Consider the following 24496-nt stretch of genomic DNA (forward strand, 5'->3'; position numbering starts at 1 on the left):
GTATGCTCCAGAAGGTTGGAAACGGGCCAGTTTCCAGCCTCCAGAGCACGGGGGAAAGCCTCAAGGAAAGCCTCTGGAGCCTGGGGAAGGCAAAAACATCCCCCGCCCCGCCGTGGTGCAGGATGCCGACTAGGCCACACCCACCATGGCCACACCCACCCAGCAACCAGGCAGAGAAGTGGTTGCTGAAATTTTTGAAGCCCACCCCCGGGATTGTGCCATCCTTTTAAATCAGTGGGGATTTAAATCAGGAATTCACAGCAGGCTTGCTTAGGATATATCGCACCTCCATCCTGCTATGATTCAGTGATGAATTTTCTCTCCCCCAGCCACCAGGAAATACAAAAGGACCTCTAGAAGATGAAAAGGGTGTCTTCAGCATCCCAATATCTGATCCTGAACAATCAGATAACCTGTCAGCCTTCAAGATCTTCTACTACTGCTTTGCATCTTTTGGCTGCCATAAGTAACGGGGGGAGGAGGGGGAATAACGTCTGGGAAGAGAGCTGGAGGTGTTACATTCTTGTGTGGTGTAAATGAGGAGAGGGGGGAGTATAAATTCCTGCTCTTAAGTTTCTATTTCTCGCTTAGCTTTCTTTTCTCTGCGCAGCTGCAAATCTTTATCAAAATATGCCAAGGTCAACGGACAGAGGCCTCCTCACCACCTGAAGATGACCACATGATCATATTCACAACTTTTAATTGGAAGAATCATTTGAACTATGAGGGGTGGGAATGTTTCCAACACTTTGTATATGTGATCTGCGTGCCTAATTTCCCAGATTCAGAATTCTACTGATGTTACCACTTCATTTTCAGTAAAAGACATCTTTGCTCTAATCTAAAGAGTCTAAGTTTTCTTTCTTGAATTTTGAATGGAGCACCACCTGGCATAACCTTTCCTAGCAGTTTCTTGCAGTTGTTAAGATGTGAGTGGAGTAGAATAGTACCAAGCAGTTTGGCATCTCAAATAGGAGCAGTTTGACTGATGCCCATATCATCAATTGAAGTCATTTTTCAAGTCAAGTCATTCCATTGGTTAATTGTTCTCGCGGTCAGGAAATTTCTCCTTAGTACTTGGTTGCTTCTCTCCTTGATTAGTTTCCACCCATTGCTTCTTGTCCTGCCTTCAGCTTGACTCCCTCTTCTTTGGGGCAGCCCCAGAGATATGGGACACCTCTATCATGTCACACCCTAATCCTTCTTTTCATTAAACTAGACATACCCAATTCCAGTGACTGGTCTTCATATGTTTCAGCCTCCAGTCCCTTAAAGATATGTCCGTGATTTACGGAAACCCTCTCTTTCCATCTGAAAGCAATAAGGCAACCATCTGGATACCAATTGGGCCCATAAACCCAACAGTCATTAGTGTCACTTACCGTTGGAGGGCAACTATGGCTCCCTGTTCATTTTCATTTTCTGCTTGGGTTATTCCAAGAAACTGCCAGGCCTGCAAAATGGGACGTTTGAGCATTATACCATGCTAGGTATCAGCAGAATAAACTCTGGGAAACTATTTTGTTATGAAAGTCATGTAGGTCTTTATTTTAAAAAGCAAGGCTGCAAAAAAAAAAGTCTGCTTTAGTCTGTCAAGATTGATGTCAGGCTCACAAATCAAGAAAGACACACTAGGGTTCTTTATTGTTCTTGACCTACAGACAAAAATCTTACTAAACTAAAGCAGACTACTTGCACCATTAAATCTACACACTGGGCACTCTTAGGGAGTAGCCTCCTTCACTCTCTTTCTCCCACACAAACCACCTAAACTCCTCTGACATGCAGCCCGTCCTTCCTGGGAATCCAGACTACATTCCACCACATCATCCCCTCCATTCTAAATCCTGAATGTCGACTTCAGAACCAATCAGGAAGATGCCAGTTCCAATGGACACAAGGAGATGGTGCTCAAGGGAATATAAAACAGTGTTATCACATTCAAATTATATATGAGTGAGAAAGCACCAAGGCTATGAAATATATTTGGGCTTTTTCTCCAAAATGGAGAAAGCCGAAAAGTGAGGAATGGTTGAATATTCTGATATTAATAGCTCCCTTTCAAGGTTGTTCCCATTGATTAAGTTGACAACATGTCTATGGGTAGTATAGGGGATGACAATAAAAGTTGTTTCAAATAACAATCAAGGAATCAAATAACACTCTAATTAAGGCATTAATAAAGGACAAAACCACACCTCCATCAAAACTGGAGGGGCAAGCTAATGGATATCAACAGAGAGCAAACCAATGGTGGTATGCTACCAGTTCGGACCGGTTTGCCTGAACCAGTACTAAAGAAAGCCTCCAACGATCAGCTGAGAGGAGGAAAAATGTCAATCAGCTGAGAGGAGAAAGAAGAGAAAAGTGCAGGATCGGCCTTCCCACCCGCCACTCTTCTTTATCCTCTCAGCTGATTGGCGCTGCAGGCCTCAGCTGGTGTGGCAGAAGCTGTGCAATCATCGAACCAATAGTAGGAACAGGTAGGATCCCATTGCTGGAGCAAACCCCACACTCACTCACTCACACTGATGATGTTACCTAGTTGGATAATTAAAGGTCTTCAAGAAAACAACCAAGCTCAGAGAGCACCAAGAAGTCCAGAGCTGTTTCTTCACAACCGATAAAAGACTCTGAAGGGAATTTTAACTAGTTCCAGATATTCACCAGGGTAGTTACCTCAGCATCATGTGGGTCTTGGAGAATAGCTGCCTCCAAGTACAGGATGGTGAGGGGCAAGTCCCCTTCTCTCAGTTTTTTTAGTCCCTCTTCAAAAGCACCAGGCCAATCTTTGAAGGGATTTTCAGTGTGAAAGTAATAACCCTGAAAAAGAAAATTAAAGTGCTGGCAGTTAGATATGGACTCTTGCATAGAAAACTATCCACACAATCTTAGGGAGATCTATTCACAAGAACATCTCAATAAGCCTGGGAGTAAAATTGGACTACCTTAAAATCATTTGATTTTAGCCTTTGATTTATCCATGAAGGTGTTTTTGGTAAATGTCTGAACAGCCTGCACATTACTTTATTCAGTGGCTTATTTTCAGCAATGGGACTAAAGAATCCATATGACCAACAAGGTCATTTTTTTCTTCTGAAAATATTTTATGTATCAGATAAGCTACAGTACAAATGACATAACTGTAACTGGAAACGCATCTCCTCCTTTTTTATTTTGCTTCCTCAACTTACAATTTTTTTGCCGATTAAAAAGGGACTTGCACTTGTGTCAGAAGCACTGAGGCACTTCGGGATTGAAAGATTAGCTCAGTTTCATGTCCACAGCAGGAGCGGGAATGAAGGACAGGTGTCATGGTTCCGAGTAATGATCCCAATCAATTCAGACTCTGAGGCTGTAGCTCTTCTCAAAGATCTCCTTGATTGGGTACATCATATCGGCACAGTCAAATGTGGAACCAACTCTGAATATTTCCTGCGCTTTGATATAATTAAAAGAATAGATACTACCCACTCTCCTTAGTGTTACAGGTCACGTAAACCAACCAGGGAAAGTGGCAACCTTTTCAGCACTCCCTCCGGCTGTTACGAGGGCACATTGAGCTGACCTTGGTTCTCACAAGCTTTATTGCTGTTACGTCTGGCACTTTAGAGGAAAACATTCTACACCCTATAGGTTTCCTCCCCCCATATGTGTGGCAACTAAGAAACAAAGAAAGGAAAACATGGCTTCAGCTAAAATCGTTTTGAAAGTTGACAATGGCAGCTCAACTCTGCTCCATGGCAGCACTTAGGTCTCAAACATGGGCTTGCTAACCTCCATCCCGGCATCCTAACCATGTAAGCCACCATGGTCCATAAGTAAAGGTAATGGTTTCCCTTGCACATATGTGCTAGTCATTCTTGACTCTAGGGAGCAGTGCTCATCTCCATTTTAAAGCCAAAGTGCCAGTGCTGTCCGAAGACATCTCCGCAATCATATGTCTGAAGCACGAAATGCTGTTACCTTCCCACCAAAGATGGCCCCTATTTTCTACTTACATTTTTTTATGTGCTTTTGAACTGCTAGTTTGGCAGAAGCTGGGACAAGTAACGGGAGCTCACTCTGTTACACGTTGCTAGGGATTCGAACCGCTGAACTGCCGACCTTTCGATCAACAAGCTCAGTGTCTTAGCCACTGAGCCACCAGAATCCATAGAAAGGAGTTAATTGAAATACATCCATGGTAGAAGGTAATCTCATGGGGGAAAGTGTTCCACAGCATAGGTGCTTTGAAAAGTAGGCCCATTTTCTGGGTCTCAAGAGGTGACCAGTTTTAATTCAGAGCATGCCAACTGCATCAGACCATAGAAACTACTAGGATAGAAGGCCCTTTACAGAACCAGGTCCTATGGGATGATATGCAAATTTGCCTTGTACTGATCTGGGACTACCATAAATATGTTCTCTGTTCTTCAACAATCCCAGGTTACCTTCTCATTAATGGAGACGGCCACTCGTCCTTGTGTTTCTTGGCTGTCTGAAATCCACTTTCTGCGAGCCATTTCTTCCCACTCTGCTTGCATCTTGTCCCAAAACTCTGTGTCTGACTAGGGAAAAAGGAACCAAACAATTCTTTTAGCTTAAGGGCATCTCCTAGTTATTTTTCACTTTCAAAATTGAAAATCCAGAACCTCAAACGTCTTTATATGCAGTCATTCTTTGGAGGGGAGGAGAAAAGGGGAAAGTGGCATCATTTGTGTGTTGCCATTGTGATAACATGACAATATTTTGGCATCTACTAAGGATCTGGATCTTAAGGTGAAGCTTCCCAAGTGGAGAAAATGTACATTTTAGGTTATATTCGTAACAGAGTTATTTCTAGCTTGGCACAACATAACTGGTCCACTTCATAATTAACAAAGCTGCAAATGAACACAAGTTAAATTAAAGAATCTACACACACTGTGCAAATGCAAAATACAGACTTTGAGATCTTTACATGGCCCAGGTAAACTTGCTCTATGGCCACAGCCTACAGCTCTCTCAGAATTTCAGTCAGCCTGAACGGAAGTTGGGAATTTTGAAGGTGCCAGGGGAAGATTAACTTAGATGGTCACTGTCCACGCTCATCCCAGTTTGCAAGTTTGAGATACAGATAGTCCTCACTTACAATAATTTAATGACTATAGCTCCTCACCCAAAGGTGCTTTTTCAAAGGTTTTTTTTGTTGAAGATGTTTCGCTTCTTATCCAAAGGTGGTATTCAACAGGTTCTGACCAGTTCTGGAGAACTGGTAGTAGAAATTTTGAGTAGTTCAGAGAACCGGCAAATGCTACCTCTGACGGTCCCGCTCCATCTATTCTCTGTCTCCCAAGTCCCAGCTGATTGGCTGAGTCTTCTTTTGTTGCCCTCCACAGGACAATGAAGCTAGAAAGCAGGTTAGTGGGGTAGGGAAGGAATGGGGATTTGGCAGTAACCTTCCCCTGCCATGCCCACCAAGCCATGCCCATAGAACTGATAGTAAAAAAATTTGAATCTCACCACTGATCTCATTCAAGAAGTTTCTTTAGCCCTGTGCTGAAGAAGCTTCTTGGAGGAGAAGCAAAATGTCTTAAGAGAAAACCAGAAAGTCCAGTTGCCTCTTGAAAAAAGTACCTTTGGGACAATCATGACCTGGATGACTGAAAATCTTCATAGATATTAGTCTTTTACTTACAGTAATTTAATGAACATTACAACGGCACTGAAAAAAGTGACTTATAACCGGTTCTCACACACCATCCCCGTAGTTACGTGCTCAAAATTTGGATGCTTAGTAACCAGCATTATTTACAACGGCTGCAGCATCTCGGGGTGGGACTGTCATTTGCAACCTTCCTAGGAAACTTCTGACAAGCAAAGTCAATGGGGAAAGCCAAATTTGCTTATTGACTGCATGATGGACTGTAATGATTTGCTTAACAACTGTGGCAAAAAGGTTGTAAATGGGACATGACTCCGTTAACAACTGCCTTGCATAGCAATAGAAATTTTGGCTCACTGTAGTTGTACTACAGGACCACTGTTAAGTCCCAAAATGCTTTTTCAAGAGGGTTAGGGTAAAAGGATTTTGAAGATGTTTCTCTTCTCATCCAAGAAGACGTCCAGAAAAATGCAGACCATTTGCACTTCAGTTTGAGATATAGACAGCACAGACTCATCCCCAACAGCCTGCAACTGGATTCAACAGGGAAGGAATACAGCTAGGGCAGAAAGTGTCTTGCCGAAAGCACAGTTCCACAACACAGTTCTTTCTAAGTTCCAAGAAGGCTCTATATCCACTTGTATTACTCAGGTGAACCTGAGGATACAAGCAAACCTTCAAGTGGCCTCAATGACTCTTTTTTATTGTTGTTAGTTGCAAAATCATGACCGACCCATCACGACCTCATGGACAATTTTCCTCTAGGCCTTCCTGTCCTCTACCTTCTTCTGGAGTCCATTTAAGCTCATGCCAACTGCTTCAGTGATTCCATCCAGCCACCTGACTCTTTAAGAGAATGTAAATGTCTGCAAGCAATACAAGTCCTTCCATTCCCCACCATTCAGTCAGGGCTGAAGAAGCTTCTTGGATGACAAGTGAACATCTTCAAGGAAAAACAAAGTCCAGTTGCCTCTTGAAAAAGCACCTTTGGGACAATCATGACCTGGATGACTGAGAATCTCCATAGACAACTGTTAAGGTTCTTTTATCCAATCTTACTCCTGTCTATTCAAAAGTAACTCGGAGTTTTTGTAATTCTAAGATTCTCTTATGGTTAACATAGCTGTGGGGTTTTTTTAACTAAAAAAGCAAAGACTCTGTCAAACTGAGCATCATATAAATTTCTTAGCAACTGTACAGAAGTGGTTGCCATTTTCTTTTGTTTTTAATACAAGTTTAGTAGAGTGAAGAATAACAATAATACAGAAGTATCACTTGTATATAACACATTAATACATCAAAATTAATAGACAATGCTGACTGGACCAGTTTGTGGCAATGCTAAGGATTGAATTGACTTCCTATAACAGTACACCCAGGAGCAGTTTAGCCAGCTTGTGTAAATAAAAGTTGGCATAGAGTCCTCACACTGAAAAAATCTAGGCAATCTAGTTTTTATGCGCGGTCTTTGGAAACAAGAGATTATTCTGCATCAATCTGCTTTGCCTGCATGCAGAATGAAAACTGGATGAAAAACAAAACAAAACAGGACGGTTCTAAATCTTCACCTCAAATTTAGGAAGCAAAATCATTTCTGCTAGGGATACATAAAATTAACTGCCATCTAATTGCATTCTGGTGCTGTGACACAAGGAACATTTGTAGGAAATACCTTCTGTGGGTGTAGTGAAAGAATCTGAAATGATTGCTGGCTTTTGACATATTCTATTCTATTCTATTCTATTCTATTCTATTCTATTCTATTCTATTCTATTCTATTCTATCCCCTCCCCTCCCTTCCCTTTCATTTTGTAAAATAATTTGATATGATTGCTGGCTTTTGGCATATGAGGAGTTGCCTAGATTCTATTTTGTTCTGTTCCATTCCATTCCATTCTTATTATTGCATGCAATGTGCAACATTTGCAGACTCCAGAATATAGAAAGTTCTATTTTTGCCTTTAGCATAGTGATGAATGTAGGTATGTCTTTCTCAACAAGAAACTTTGCAAATGTACTGGATTGTAGTCTCCATAATCCCATAAAATATAAGACTTCATTCATTCATTCATTCAATTTTTTATAGCTGCTTGTCTCAAGTAATGACCTTCGATGACTTACAAATTGAAAACTATACAAACAATTCATAAAAAACCATATAAAAAAAATCCAAAAGAAATTTGAGAGTTGGAATTTCAACACCATCTATCCAAAGTATACCAGAGGAAGAAGGCTCAGATAGAACTCTAGAAGCCATTAAAAGTGGAATAAATCTTAATCCCAGAACATTCTTTAATTTTCTTGATTCCATGTTAAAATAAAACATTCAAAGTTTGGCAGGTCGTTATGCTGGTTTGATCCACAGCAGACAGAATGAAACAAACAAATGGGTGTCCAGTTATTTATGTAGTTAATGCATTTTAGTAACAGCTAGGGAAGAGAAAATAGAACTGTACAGACTGAGTGGCTTCAGAAAAAAAAATTAACAGCAGATAAGGGAATAGAAAAACAAGACAGACTCCTTTGGTAGTAAAAAGAATATAAATGTTTAAATAATTAATGCTGAACAGATAAAGTCTGCATTTTTTCCTACCAACTTTCATTCAATTGAATGCATGAGAATTATGATAGTCAGATAAATTCTGATGGAATAAGAAAGAAAGGAAAGTGACCTTGAGAGATGTATAGACCCCAATTGCCAAGGAAACAAAGGCTAAAACATTACAGCAACAGAAGTCCAGAATGTCCAGATAATGATCAGAAGTGACTCAGATAGATATCTCCCTAACTGCACATATTTAAATGCCTTTGAATCATGAATTTCTCTGTAGTAGTTAAGGCACCGGTTTAGAAAAAGAGAGGGTGTTAGTTCTAGTCCTATCTTAGCCATAAAGCTGACTGGGTGACTTTGGGCCAATCACCAGGAGACTGGGAGTTCTAGTCCTAAACAAAATAAATAAATGCAATACTACTGGATAAATAAATGAACTAATGCATACATTTATTCCTTGCTATTTGTCATTTTTAAGACTATCTTTTTATTTCCCCTACAATAATGTTGTGTTTTTTGTCTAGTGATTATAGAAATACTCTAAAAAATGGTGTCATTTATACATATAGGTTTATTCTTCCTGTCCCGTTCCTTCCCTTCCTTTTCCTTCTTTGTTTCCTTTTGTTTCTTTTTCCTTTCCTTTCCTTTCCTTTCCTTTCCTTTCCTTTCCTTCCCTTTCCTTCCCTAGTTTTCCCTTCCATTCCCTTTGCCCCTTTCCTTCCCCTTTCCCCCTCACCTCCCCTTTTAAAATCCATTCTAAAATTCAAATAAGGTCTCTCTAAATTACATTTCTGACTAATGGTCCTTGCCACCCTGAATACTATGGTATAAAATTGTTTTACTTATCTCTTTAAGTAAAGTATTCCAGAGACGATGCTACTAAAATCAGCCTCTTTTGTGATTCTATGCTCTGTAATTCACTAGCACTTTATGGCTATCTGGAATCTAAGCCTGGAATAGGCAAAAAAAGCTTATCTCTCATATGTAGCTAAGAAAATCTTAAAATGCACAATATTATGCATTCTGTTCTTAGAAAGGGATGTTTATGGAATATTGCAAACATTTGGCATTTCTATAGCGCTGCCAGACCATTTCATGTTATCTCAATAGCTCCTTATTATTTTATTTATAATGCCCCTAAGACCATTTTCTAGACCGAAAATGCAGTTTAAATAGTCTATACCAGGTACTGGAAAAAAACCAGTTTCTTATATTCCTTAATAGCAATAAAAGAAACTGTGGATAAAGTTTCAATCTACATTTGAGTGTTATGGTAGCCACAAATGGGGTCAAAAAAGTCAAGATGGCAGCTATTTTTTTAATTCCTTTCTGCCTGTGGGATTGTGTTTGCATCACCTTTTCTTCCTTACAATTTGTATTGATAGAAAGGCAAAGGGAAAAAAAAGTATTACAAATATTGCTGCCAATTTTTCTTCCTTAAAATTTATATCTATAGAAAGGAAAAGGAAAAAAAAGTATTCAAAATATTGCAGGTAATCCTTGACTTACAAGCATAATTGAGCCCACAATCATGGCCATAAGTTGTAACAGTCATTAAGAAGGTCACCATATGTCTGAGTACAATTTTTATTTTGCAGCCTTTAAGTCAGAGGTACCCAACCTGTGAGCTGCGGCCTACTACTGGGCCGCAGCCTATGTGCAACTAGGCCGCATGAGTAGCTGGCCGGCCCATATGCACAGCCCCGTTCGTGCGAGCCTCCCGGGCGCTCAGGGCCTCATTCATGCGAGCAACGGGAACGGCTGTCCCCCCACAAAACCATCCTCTCTTTCCCCTCTTCCCCCTCTGGGCCACCAACCCAGAAAGGTTGGGGAACTCTGATTTAAGTGAATGGTCATAAAATGAACACGGTGTTTTTAAGTGACTTCAGCAGTCATTAAGTTAACACTACGGTTGGTCAACCCATAAAATATTTATATGGCCTTTTTAGAGTTGTCAACAGAAAGGGAGGGGGGAGCAGTGTGGCAGCTTGGAAATCAAAAGTGCATTCCATAAATAGTTTTCAAAGATAGTAACTAGGTGACTGAAGTTTCTGCCGCGCAAAATTCTAACTGGAGAGCATGATTGATGACCTTGGCTGTGGGTGTGTCCCATTGGAGAATATGAATTATGATACACCCAGGGGGTGGGGGAAACCAGGGCTAAGGGTGACAATGAATGATGTGTCTCAGAGTTGGCTACACCCAGGCAGTGCTGGACATGTTAACTCCCAATAAATCCTTTTGAAGTTTTGGAAGTTTGGCTCGAGACTCATGATTTAATTGGGGTAACTGCCGGAATCCTGACACAGTCATTAAGTGAATCCATTGTTTGCTATTGGTTCGTTTTATTGCCAGAAAATAGAAATAAACACCAGTTTCTGTCAAAAACATCACAAAACATAGTCTCATGTTCATGAGATGCTTTAAACCGCCATAAATGCAGACCGGTGGCTGAGTACCTGTAACATGGTCACGTGTCTACAAAAGGGGAATCAGAACTTCAAATTTGGGTCATAAGTTCTGGTTTGAGGGATCTTGTTAAGCACTGGGGAACTCAGGAGATTCAGGCAATTCAAATGAGTATAAATATTTATTGCAAGCTTAAGCTCTCTACAAGAATCTGAACAACTAACAGTCAAGGGAAATGAGCAGGAAATAAAAAAGGCATCCAAGGTGGGCTGGACTTACACATCTTGTGAGAAGACTTATGACAGGTTTGACCCCTCCCTCAGGCTCAACTTGGTCACCTCCTACATCTCCTGTTATAACTTCAAACAGTTGCTAAACAACTGGTTGTAAGTTGAGAACCACCCATATTTCTTTCTTAAATTATGATATTGGTCATAAGTGAGGGAGTGAGGGAGGGAGGGAAGGAAGGAAGGAAGGAAGGAAGGAAGGAAGGAAGGAAGGAAGGGAGGAAGGAAGGAAGGAAGGAAGGAAGGAAAAATGCTGAGTTTCTCACTCCTTCTCCCAATGATCTATCTGGGTGGTGTTGTAGAAGAGTGTTGTGGAGGGTTATGTGCTGCACTTGGTTAATTGTGAGACAGCCACAAGTTCTGGAAATCCAAACTGTACTTTCTTATTCAGAGTACGGCACACAGTTCAGTTCAATATCTGCTAGACTTCAAATAGAAGCACAAGGGGCACATTTTGTAATTATGAGAGAAGAGGAAAGTCAGGTGTTCGGGGAGATATTTACCACCACTCCATCCTTCCATATTTACATTGCTTTAATTCGTTTACTGTTTGCAAACGTGCCCAGGTTTGAACTATTTTAGTGCTGTGCATTTAATGGAGATATTTTCTTAACAAGCGATCCCTTCTAGCTGATAGTGAAGGGTAGAAGAGACAGGACGATTTTCCTTTCAGTTTTCTCCTTGGCAAACTGCCACTAAAGTAATTAATTTCTAATTTTATCAGCAAACACACCCTGTGATTAAGTTCAGTCCCTTCTTGTCCATTTCCAAAGGACTCCAGAATTATTTTTTTTTGCTTTGTTTCATATCAAATAGATGGAGTAAGCTCAGAATTGGGGCTGTAAAGACTTTTTCCCCATGACACTCTACGGAAGTGAAAATTGGATTTTGAAGAAGCCAGCTAGAAAGTGCGTTGATGCTTTTGAACTTTGTTATTGGAAAAGGCTGCTGGGAATACCATGAACAGCCAAGGAAACAAACAAATCGATCACAAAACAAATCAATCCGGAATTGTCACTTGAGCCACAAATGAACAGGGTCAAATTGTCATGTTTTGGATACATTTCTATAATGCTAAGACAGGTGCAGAGATGGGCTTCACAAAATTTAACAGCTGTTTTGCCTAGTGCAGAACCGAAAATATGACTGCACGCTTCAAACTCATGGCAATTTCATGCACGCAACTTCCAGCACACCTTCTCGGGCAGCCATGGTGAATAGAGCGAGCGAGGTGCAGAAATAAGCTGGGCTGGGTGGGTGGGGCAAGCAAGCCAATGAGTAAGATATATAGGATGGGATAGCACTGAGGCAGTTGGGGGGCCCCAGCCGGTGGTCGGAATTACCAGTACGGGTGAACCGGTCTGAACCGGAAGCAGCCAACTTCTGGACAGGTGAAAGAAAACTGAAGAAGGACTATGGCTAGCATGCTGACCTAATAGGAAGGCATAAATAATAATAAGGTCACACTGATGTGTTTAGCTAATGGATTATTACTAATCGCACCATGCTGTAATTTCCATTGGGCCTGCCTTTTGGGGTATCTTGTCTTTGCAATGCAGTTTAAGCTCTGGTTGAGCTTAGGCATAGGGCCGCTGGGCTTTGTTTGGTACCCAGGACATTCTGTATTTAAGTTAATAAAATTATGTCTTATCTTCAAAGATATGTGGTTGCTTTATGTGAGTCAGATTTGGGCCACAGCCATATACCAGTGATGGCTAACCTTTTTGTTGTCACATGACAAAAGTGCGGTATCTGCTGTGCATGCCTGTACCCATAATGCAATGAGTGCATGACCCCCTGCCCCCTGCACATGCTGCATGACCCCCCCTGTGCCTCACGCCTTTGTGCATGCACATGTGTCTCCCAGACGTGCATCTCACCCCCTGTGCATGCATGGCAGATACCTGACAATCAGCTGGCTGGCAGGGGGTGTGCGTGCATGCACAGTAGATCAGTTCTGGGAGATAGCTCGCATGCTGGCAGAAATGGTTCTGCATGCCACTTCTGGCACACATGCCATAGGTTCACTATCACGGCCATATATTTTACTTTGTTACTCTGTGAAATATTCGATGCACATAGAATACTAGCAGGGCAGAGACAAAGATTAGCAGATACTTTCCTTCATAGGCTCTCTTTGAGAAAGGAAAAAATATCTCTGACTTCCTTGCTAGCAGCCAACATCTGGTTCTTTTGGACAGTGGGGAAAATTGAGTTATTCTTGAAGTAGTAGCATCCAGGGACTGTATTATGATTTTATTGATGTGCTCTTTGTGGTTTGAGATTTGATTTAATTGCATTAGAACTTTAATATTGTAATGAAGAGTGTAAGCTGCTTAGAGTCATTGTTTGATTGGGTCAGCATATAAGTCTTAGTAATTTTTTGTTTTAAATGTAAGTCATTTACTTTTTACGTAGTTACTTGCATTGTAATATGGGTCATATTTCTGCAACTATCCATCCTTCTAGTGGGACATTTAATTGCTGGGTTTCAATGTTAACCAAGGTTTTTGCTTACATTGCCTTACGCTTTTATGAATCACCCCATTTCTTAATTTTTTTATTTTAAAAAGAATATTTACCATCAGGTCCACATAGGAGGGTCCAATTAAACTGATTTATTGCTAATCATACCTATCTTTTCAACTAACAATTCTCATCTGCTTGGATTTAGATAAGGGTCAATGGAATTCAAGGGGGGTTGGACTTATTTCACTTGTGACTTTGTAGGGATTCTAGGCTGATTCCTCTTTTAATTCTGCCCCCAGGTTCTGCCACTCCTTCTCCTATGCTATTACAGTGTGGGTAGTCCTTGATGTAGAACACTTAGTGATCATTGGAAGTTACAATGGCACAGCTAGAAGGAAAAAAGAAGGAAGACCAGGGAAATCTGGCTAAAATTAAAAGAAATAATAAAGCTGAAAAAGTTAGAGATAAGGGCTAGGGATTTTATAAGGGGGATACCACATGGAATATATATTGGTATTTTGTTTAAAACTTGCTGGGAAATATCTTAGGAATGTATAATTACATATATATATATATGAGTATGAACTGTATATGAAATATGCTGTTATGAACCCTTTTTTTGGAGGATTAAAACAAGGAAATGGAAATGAATTAAAAATATGATTATTAATGATTATACGTAAAGTGAAGATAATATGAGATATATTAAGAAGCTATTTTAATGATTTATTGGAGGGGATACTTTAATATACATACATTTAAAAATATACAGTTATCATTTAATAGATATTAGAAGTGTACAATGAGAATATTTTATTATGATCACAGTAAGGGAATGGAAAATACCATGTGGATCCTAAATATATTGGCTTTATTTTACTTTTATTCTTTTTAGATTGTTTATTATATATCGGCTTAGAGAAAAATTAAGGATAATAATGATGTGTAATGTAAAATAAAATAGGTGGTAAGCTGAAAATGGAAATAATAGGGGATAAAGAATTGAAAACTTATGTGTGGATGAAATGATATTGATATTGAATCAATGAACCGAAATATGAAATGCAAATTTATGTAAAGATGAGTGAAATGGATAATAATATGAGCTGATATGATATAAGATTAATGGAAATAAAACCATGACTATGTACAAGTCTTATAATCTGGAAACATGTTGCCCACGTGGAAAGGTGTGTAAAATAAAATAAAAATCTGTTTATGTATATATATAAAAAGAAGAAGTTACAATGGCACTGAAAAAAGTGACTTACGAATATTTTTCACACTTATGACCCCCAGGGTGATTTACATTCGGATGCTTGAAAACTGACTCACATTTATGATAGTTGCAGTGTCCCGGGGTCACGTGCTCACTTTTCGTGACCTTCTGACAAGCAAAATTAATGTGGAAGCCAGATTCACTTAATAACCATGTTACTAATTGAACCGCTTCTATGATTCACTGAACAACTGTTCAAAGAAAAGTCAGAGAGTGGGGCAAAACTCACTTAACAAATGTCTCATTTAGCAACATACATTTTGGACTCAATTGCGGTCATAACTGCAACCTGTACTGCAACCATGAAAGATAAAAAAACAGAGAAAACAATATATAAAAACCAATGAAAAATGATGATATCCAACAAACAGTTATGAAATTGTAGTGCCAGAAGAAACAAAAAGAAAATTAAAAATAATAAAATATTAAATAAAGAAAACCCTCCAGAAAAATGGGCATATTAGATGAATATAAACCATCTTCTACATCACACATTCATTTAAACAGTTAAAGAGCCATAGCGGCACAGTGGTTAGAGTGCAGTACTGCAGGCTACTTCTGCTGACTGCTGGCTGCTTGCAGTTTGGCAGTTTGAATCTCACCAGGTTCAGGGTTGATTCAGCCTTCCATCCTTCTGAGGTGGATAAAACGAGGACCCATATTGTTTGGGGCAAGAGGCTGACTCTGTTAACCACTTAGAGAGGGCTGCAAAGCACTTTAAAGCGGTAAATAAGTCTAAGTGCTATTGATATTGTGCTCTTAATCAATATTCCCAGTTAAGTAGAATGCAAGTGGCCAATTTTAGGAGATGGGTCCTCGTTCCCATTGAACTAGTTCTTGAAATGCCAAGGAATACCTCAACGGCAGCTTTAGCGCGTTCAAATTCCTCTTCCATGGAATGATTTCGGGATAGGAGTGGTTTTCCCCAACATTGTTCTTTGGTTGACCGGCCCTGGAAGAACATCAGAGTCAGAAAATAAGGCAAACTGAAGCATGATATTCATTGAAAGAATCAGAATCAGTCAATGCTTAGGGCTAAGTTGAGGTTTGTATCTGGAATAAATATATTTTCAAATGGAGCTTCTCTTCTACTAGTGATTGCATCCATGCATTTTTCTTAGCAGCACTAGGGTGTAAAAAAAAGTATTTCTTTATTCAAATTTACTATAGCTGCCCAACTTCCATGGACTCCTAAGTTTGTTATTCCTTTGTCATTGTTTTTGTTTTTCTTCTTCTTATGGATTAGTCTAATAATTCCCCAATGGTTTCCTACTCAAATACTAGCCAAGGTGACCCTACTCAGCTTTCAAGATAAGCCATACTTAAATAGATGCTGACAACTCTTGAATTTGCAGTTGTGATATTTGGTCTAGGAACTGTGAAGCTGTTATTTTTTTTAGGACATCTTATTCTACTCTCAATTACAGGTAGTCAGATCAACAGATCTGACTAGATTAACAGAGTTGGAAGGGACTAGGTCATCTTGTCCAACCCCCACCATTTCTGACAGATGGCAGTCTAGTCTCTTCTTGAAAGCCTCCAGTGATGAAGCTCCCACATCTTCCGTCTGCTTTTCCCTGAGAGCCAGCTTATTGTTTTCCTTTGCTGTTCTCTCCTTTCCTCTCTGTGCATGCATGCATTTGGGAATGGGCTCCATCTCTTCCTCCCTCTCACTCAGCTCAGGCCCTGAAGACAGCTGCCTCTCCACCTGGGACAGGACGGAAGGCCCTGCCTCTGCCTCTGATGCTATTTCCTTATCAGAGCCTTCCAAAGGCTTATCTCTCCATCTCCTCCTTGTCTGACTCTGCTGCTAGCTTTGCTGGCAGCTGATGGGCCACAACAAATACAAAGTAAGTATGTTAGTTATCAAGTTACAAAATCGAAGTCATGTGCCCCTCCCTCACAAGTGCTTGGTGGGGAGGGGGAATATTTTGAATAGAATGGAAAGTACTTTGCTAGATGAAAGCTGGAATCATGGCTGCCCACCAACAATATTGGTGGCCAAAGGCCAAACTTTGTCTCATTGTTAACTTCCATCAGTTTTCCATTTGCCTGAAGTGAAGCCATTGCTTGATCATAGACCAGTTCTTTGTCAACAGCACTGAAGCCCATATCAAACGTTTTCTCATCAATCACGGCTTCTAAGCCCCTCACTGATTACATTTTCCACTTTGGCCAGGCAGTAGTTATTTGTCGATACTATCCCTAGCTTTTTCCTTTGTTCCGGCTCTATCTTTGGATTCCTCCCACGGGAACAAGTACAATGCAAGTGTATAAGCCCTTTTTTCATTTAAAATAAAAAGCCCTTTCTAAACTCACGGACGTGGTGAAAAGAAATTTCAACTTTCAATGCAGGGATAAGCTACGGAGTGACTTAAAAACGTTGGCTTTGCTAAGCCCGTGATTTCCATACTTCTCTGAGGTCAAACTCATTAACCAGATGTCTTTCCAACAAAAGGGGGGGAAACTACATGTGCTTACATGGTTTTTCATTGGATCATTATTATTCTTGGGGTTACTCAGTTGTAAAGAGTTGCCAGAGTGCATAAAACACAGAGCTAGGTGTTGGCTTTTTTTTTTTCCTCCTTTGGGAGGATGAAAAGGATCTGCTAATCTTAGGCTGAGTGCTACTCAATGAAGAACAAGTTGGAGCAGGCTGGGGGCTGGGGCATTCTGGGAGTTGAAGTCCACATAACTTAAAGTTGCCAAGGTTGAAAAACGCTGGGTTAGAGCATGCTGCCTCACAATTCTCAGCTAGTTAAGATGACAGTGGAAGTGGTACTGTGTAATAGGTGCACAGGAGCATAAACAGGTATGTAAGGTATAGCCTTAATGGGCCATTAGACTGATTAATATCCATAAATTAATCTCAATGCAAGGTTATCTGGAATGCAGATAGTTTTTCTACTACTGCTAAGCATATAGTGACGAGAAATGGCCTCTATCCGTATGCTCATGCACATTTCCCAAAGGTACTTTTTCAAAGGGCAACTGGACTCCTGTTTTTCACTGAAGACATTTTGCTTCTCATCCATAAAATATAACCTAATAACAGAGTTGGAAGGGACCCTGAAGATTTTCTAGTCCAACTCTCTGCTCAAGCAGGAGACCCAATATCATTTCAAACAAATGGTTGTCCTGTCTCCTTTTGAAAGCCTCCGACGATGGAGCCCCCACAACTTCTGAAGGCAAGCTGTTCCATTGGTTAATTGCTCTCATCATTTCTCCTTAGTTCTAGGTTGCTTCTCTCCTTGGTTAGTTTCCGTCCATTGTTTCTTGTCTTGCCTTTTGGTGCTTTGGAAAATAGTTTGACCCCCTCTTCTTTATAGGAGCCCTTCAAATATTGGAACACTGATATCATATCTCCCCTAGTCCTTCTTTTCAATAGACTAGACAAGCAATTTGTCAACCCTGAATGAACCTTGCTGAAGCTATCTTGGAGGCTTCAGAACTGCCACACAGCAGTGGAAAGGGGGAAATAGTCAGACGGACTAAAACAATAAAGTTTTCCTGTGGGAACCAAGGACATTCTCACAGGTGGCTGGCCAGAGGACGAGTAAGTAACCCAGCAACTGGTAAGCACCTGGATTGGACAGTGTGACCAGTGACTTGTGGGGAAGGGGAAAACTTTTACTTTGAATTAGGTGAAAGCTGTGGGAAACCTCAGAATTGGCTTTCACCAGTTTGTGCCAATATGATGTATCCAATAAACTGTTCTTTGGGGAACTCAAGTGCTTCGGAGTTTGTTTTCTATGGGTGCATTACTTGGAACACTGACACAATTCCTGTAACCATTCTTTGTATGTTTTAGCCTCCTAATCATTGTTGTTGCTGTACATTGTACATTGTTGTACTCTTTCTGAACCAAAGAAGCTTCTTGGATGAGAAGCGCAACGTCTTCAAAAGAAAAAACAAGAAATTCTAGTTGCCTTTTGAAAAAGCATCTTTGGGACAACCATGACCTGGATGTCTGAGAATCTCCATAGATGTTCATGGATATTCAACACATTTCATCAGTCTATTGGTCGTTTAATATAGGACACTTTCTGCACCTATGGAAGGACTGGAGACCTGATGTACCACAATGGTTAAAATGTATTTCTAGTATCTGACCTGAATTGGTATTAAGCAAACTCAAGTCCTTGTAACAACATTTATGGCAGGGTGATTCCCATTCATATCCCTGCTGCATTACTGAGATATTCTTTATTCTGAATAAAGTATGTCCCAAATTCAGAGTTGCTCTGCAACTATCACCATTTTTTTAAAAAAATGTTGATTTAATTCTTGTTTATGTTAAGTATGCACGTCCTTAAAATCAGTCAACTGATAGAATCAAAAACAATCTAGCAAGAGTTCAGAGGTTAAATCTGACAGAATTAAACATACATTTTTTTAAAGGCATGCTTTCTTCAAGTGTCTTTGATCTTTGTGCAACATACTTGAACGTGCATTAATTTATATGAACTTTTCCAGATGGGAATAACTGATCCCAGTGTTTGATTGATCGACTGACTGATTCAGCATCAGAATATTTCCTGTTCACTGCTATTCTGAAGAATGGGTGAATTCTCCTTCAGGGTAATATTTAACATTTAATATATGTTACCCCAATGATTTCTGTGCACTTTCAAGTAGTTGTACTTGGAAGATACATCAGCAAATGACATGGCTAGAGTAACATCCTTGCTCCTGAAAGGGAATGGGACAACTTGCCACAGCCAACTTGCTGCGGCCAACTAGGGGTGGGATTCTACCAGTTCGAACTGGTTCAGGCGAACCGGTGGTTCCGGTGAGCATTTGGCACCACCCATCCACCCCTGCCCTTTCCTGTCCTTTATATCCAGATGTTTTAGCACAGCTGTTTCACACATCAGAGTGATTTGCTGTGCATCAGCTGTTTTACTCACCAGGGATACAGCAATGGAGTTGAAAATGGGCTTCTTAAAATGTAGAGCACACCCGTGAACTGCACATTTGGCATGTGCGCACATAAAGCACACGTGCGCATGTGAAGCACGTGCTCACTGAATTGGTTGTTACACTGGTTGAATCACACCACTGTGGCCAACTTGCAACAGACAACTCATCACGGCCAACTTGCCATGGGAAACCCCACCGCAGAATAATTTTAACAATTCTATTTAATTAAATAAAAAAGATTTTAATTTTTGCCATTCACATTTCATTCTGTCTCTCCCTTTGCACCTTTTCTTTAATGGCTCTATTCCACCAATTCTTTGATATTAGTGTAACTCTAGTCCTATGACGAGTTGTCTTGCAGCGAGTTGGCCGTGGCAAGTTGGCTGTGGTGAGTTAGCCATCGTGAGTTGGCCATGGTGTTTTGGCCATGGCAAACTCACCGTGCGAATTGTCATAGACCCAAAGAATTAAACTCAAAAGGTTTCTATTGCTAGTTACCCAGATTATTGTTGTGGTTCGCCAGTAGCCTGTGCAGACAGCAGCGGAATTGGACAGTGGGGAAGAATGGGGATCAGTCAGGGAGTCTGGAGAGGACTTGGATGATGGGGCCAGGACCATCTGGATGTGGGGTGCCTCCAGAGTCTGGCAGCAGTGAGTCAGAGGACCCAGGGGAGCACGTGTGTGCAGAGCTGCTAGAAGGAGAGAGCAGCTGAAAGAAAAGGGGCGACTCGGGAGTAAGGCTGGGAGGCAATTGCCCCTCCCAGAAGGTATAAAGAACAGACAAAGATGATGAAACCTTTGCAGGAAGCAAAGTAGTTCGTTCGGTTCAGATTCATTCTTGAAGCTCTTTGTACTTCAGTTGGGTTTTTTTCTAGTTCATTTGATACTTCTGTTATTGGCAGCACTTCCCAGGAAAGAAAGGTGGGTGCTTATCTCACGGGACTGTTTGAGATTAATTCCGGCTGGGAATGAAAACAATTCCCATCATTGCAATAAAACAAGACTTGTTTTTAAAATAAGCGTGTGCATAATTACGGTCTAGGAAGCCTTGGTCAGGACAATTATGACATCCATGCATGGAGGTTACAGTTTAACATAAAGAGATTATAGTTTAACATAAACATAATTTGCCTTCTGTAACATGCAAATACACAATACAAGAAAAAGAGCAACTTTGCCATTGCTAACTTAGCAGTTGCAATGATTCACTGACCAATCGTGGCAAGAAAGTTCATAAAATGGGGCAAAACTCACTTAACAACTGTCTCCCTTAGCAGCACAAATTTGGACTCAATTATGGTTGTTAAGTTGCTGTAAGTTTGTACCTGTAGATCCTGGACTGCTTTTATAAATGCATCATACAAATATTACATTAAATGTCAAATACTATTAATATTACTAATAGCATGTAATTATGCAGATATCAGGATTAATACTATTGATTTGCAAAATATGAGTATTATCTGGAATATTCCATACTTTTGGCCTGCTTCAAAACAGGACTAATTGAATTAAATGCCCCCTCTTACCTTTGGTGCGGGGGCTAATTCTAAATCTGTGGTTGAAATCGATTCTAATGTGGTTTTACTGGTGGCCAGTTCAGGCTGCGACCTGTTTTCTGCCAACCTACAAAAGAACAAAATGTCAACTTTGAAAATTGTACATCCTCAGACTGCAACACCAACATAGCTGGCCTTGATTACATCACTTCCAAATCATGGTTCAAAGCCCTTTCACAGTAAACAAAATTCAGGGTAAAAAAAAAAAATGGATAGCAGCAATTTAAGAAAGACCTCGAGTTCTCAGCATTTGGCTGCATTAGGATTTGAGTGAGGGTAGAGGAGAGGATTATGTCCTTCCCCCACATTTATGTATTTTGTGAAGAGAACTGGGCTGCAAACTCTGAAAGGTGAGAAGCAACAGTATTCTGATTTCTACCTTGGTTCGTGAATTGCTCATTTGCTAAGTTCATAATGCTTTCAAAATGTGCTACTTCTGACTTTTAAAAATTATCTCTCCCTCAGCTATCTATTTATTCATCTTCTCTGTCCACCCACCCACCCATCTTCTAGCTAACATTTCTCTCTTATCTATCATCTATCACCTATTTGTCATCTATTACCCATCTATCATCTCTATCTCTATCTCTATATCTGTCTGACCGTCCGTCCGTCCATCCATCCATCGATTCATCCATCCATCCATCCACCCTCCACCCATCCACCCACCTACCAGAGGTGCTATTCAACCAGTTCGCACCTATTTGGGCGAACCGGTAGCGGTTATTTGGCATGGGTTGCCAAACCAGTGGCAATCCTTGGCTGGCCATGCCCCCAACCCGGTCGCCCGAAGTCACTTGAGATGTCACTTGTGATCGCTCTCCTAGCTTTCCATTCCCCACATCCTCTTTCTCCCCAAGGAAAAGGAAGAAAGGCATGGACGCTACTCACTTTCCCTCTGTGAGTAAAGTGCCTGGAGTGAGAAGGAGTGCGGTCTGACAGAGGGGGTGGGGGTAAATCGAGCCTTGGAGCACTTTTTCAACGTAAAAGAATCCACTCAAGCCTTGAAGAAATTTAAAGGAGCTGCTTCCAAAATGCTTGTCTGTTAAGTGCTGTGTGTGTGTGTGTGTGTGTATGAAAGAAAGAAAGAAAGAAAGAAAGAAAGAAAGAAAGAAAGAAAGAAAGAAAGAAAGAAAGAAAGAAAGAAAGAAAGAGGAAGGTAGAGAAAGAAAGAAAAAAAATAGGGAGAGAGAGATAAAACTGTGTGCTATTATTTTTCATTATTCCGTTATTTATCGTGTGTTAATATTTTACACTGTCCCTACACCTAGAGTGGTTTTTCTGCCTCTCTTTTGCCCAGGGCTACCACATATTTTTCAGGGTTTACATGCACTCAATGTCAATAGTCCAGAGCATAAAATACACATGTGTTTAACATGAATTGAAAGGGACCTTGGAGGTCTTCTAGTCCAACCCCCAGCTCAGACAAGAAAACTGAGGATGCCAAACTCTGAGCAGAAATCCTGGGAAAGGTGTCAGAATAATACTTAGAAGGGACCTTGGGGTGAACCCTATACCATTTCAGAGAAATGGCTGTCTAGTCTTTTCTTAAAAACCTCCAGTGTTGGAGCACCCAGAACTTCTGGTGACAGGCAGTTCCACTGGTTAATTGTTCTCACTGTCAGGAAGTTTCTCCTGAGTTTTAGGTTGCTTCTCTCTCTTCAGTTTCCATCCATTGCTTCTTGTTTGCCTCCTGGTGCTTTGGAAAATACCCCCCGCTTTCTTTGTGGCAGCCCCTTAAAAGCCTGTTGCCTATGTCACACTCTTGGGTAAAGCATGTGAGCCATTTCCTCCTTTCAGTGGTCCATGAAAATACATCTATAGTATGCAAATAATAAAGTCAAAAAAAGGTGAACAACATTTTTACAGAACTATAGATAAGTTGAAGCTGGACGACAAGGAATGGCTGGGAGGGGAGGGGCCAGGTGAGGCACCCCTTGATGTGAGTGACATTCAGTTGGCCACGCCCACCCAGTCACATGACCACCAAGCACGGCCACCCAGTCACATGACCACTAAGCCACACCCACCTAGTCACATGACCACTAAGCTGCATCCACCTAGTCACATGACCGCAAGCAACGCCCACCAAATAAGCCATGCCCACGGAACCAGTAGTAAAAAATTTTGAATTCCACCACTGCTACCTACCTATCTCTATTTTCCACCCACCCACCCATCTTCTAGCCATCATCTCTCTTATCTATCATCTATTTATTACTCATCTATTATCTCTCCCTCTCTCCTGTATATCTATCTATCTATCTATCTATCTATCTATCTATCTATCTATCTATCTATCTTCCATCCTTCCATCCATCCACATAACTCCATTGATTCCAAAAAGCTTAACATATATACAATTGTTCATCCTCAAGGTGACAGAAATACAAACAATTGTAAGAATGAGCCCATGGATTTGTTATAATCCATGAGCTTTTGTTTTCCGACCATTTTGTGTTTGTTTTCTGACCATTTTAACTTTAAAGTACTCTTAAACATTTCTCTTTGTTCTCTTCCTGTAGTGTATTATTATACGATGCACACATATCTTGTTCTGGGCTTCTCTTTGCCTTCCCATTGATTTGGGTGATCTCCTTATGGTCATGAAAGTCAACTAAACTGCAGGTGTAGGATGGCAGGCTATGAATGGTGTATTGCTGAGGAATTAACCGCAGGTTGCCCAGAATCTGTACAATAAAAGAATAACAAAGTTGGAAGGGACCCTGGAGGTCTTCTAACCCAACTCCCTGCTCAATCAGAAGACCCTATAACATTTCAGACAAGCAGTTGTCCACTCTCTTCTGGAAAGCTTCCAGTGATAGAGCAATCACAACTTCTGAAGGCAAGCTGTTCTACTGCTGTATTTTTTTCTCACTGTTAGAATGGTACAGGTAGAATGAGGTAGGATGATTCATCTCACCCAATGACAGGATTGGTCTCAGATAAAGTTAAAAGTGCAAATTACCACATAAATTCTTTTGGTGGAGCTTTAGAAGATGACGATTTTCTCTCAGAACCTGAAGGACCTTTGCAAACTCTTTCTCCACGATGCTTGACTTCATCCCATTTTTCTAGCTGAGCCTGGATATTGGCTAGATAAGGTAAAAGAAAATGAATTTTCAGGACAAAAGCATATATACTGCATCAAGTGTCAACTCATAAAATATTTCTATGGTCTTTTTAGAGATGCCAACAGAAAGGGAGTGGGGGGGAAGGGGTTTGAAAGAGCCGTGCGGCAGCTTGGAAATCAAAAGTGCATTCCATAAACAGTTTTTCAGAGTTAGTAACTAGGTGACTGAAATTTCTATCGTGCAAAGATCTAAATGGAGAACATGATGGATGACTCTTGGCTATGGCTGTGTCTCATTGGAGAATATGAATTACGATACA

At 40.6% G+C, this 24496-nt stretch overlaps 1 protein-coding gene across 2 annotated transcripts in view; it reads right to left on the reverse strand.

Annotated features, from left to right (window-relative positions):
* Positions 1 to 24496, reverse strand: part of PEX5L (peroxisomal biogenesis factor 5 like) — a 182798-nt gene that overhangs the window by 5493 nt on the left and 152809 nt on the right. For both annotated transcript variants that reach the window (XM_087933512.1, XM_087933511.1), the window contains 6 exons: positions 24072 to 24198; positions 21074 to 21170; positions 15478 to 15573; positions 4434 to 4550; positions 2680 to 2823; positions 1383 to 1453 (listed from right to left, as the gene is read on the reverse strand). In XM_087933512.1, the coding sequence (XP_087789638.1) occupies positions 1383 to 1453; positions 2680 to 2823; positions 4434 to 4550; positions 15478 to 15573; positions 21074 to 21170; positions 24072 to 24198 (652 nt within the window). The remainder of the gene's footprint in view (positions 1 to 1382; positions 1454 to 2679; positions 2824 to 4433; positions 4551 to 15477; positions 15574 to 21073; positions 21171 to 24071; positions 24199 to 24496) is intronic.

This window comes from Pseudonaja textilis, chromosome 4, assembly GCF_049901715.1.
Source record: "Pseudonaja textilis isolate UNSWEBS1 chromosome 4, rPseTex1.2, whole genome shotgun sequence".
Taxonomy (NCBI): domain Eukaryota; kingdom Metazoa; phylum Chordata; class Lepidosauria; order Squamata; family Elapidae; genus Pseudonaja; species Pseudonaja textilis.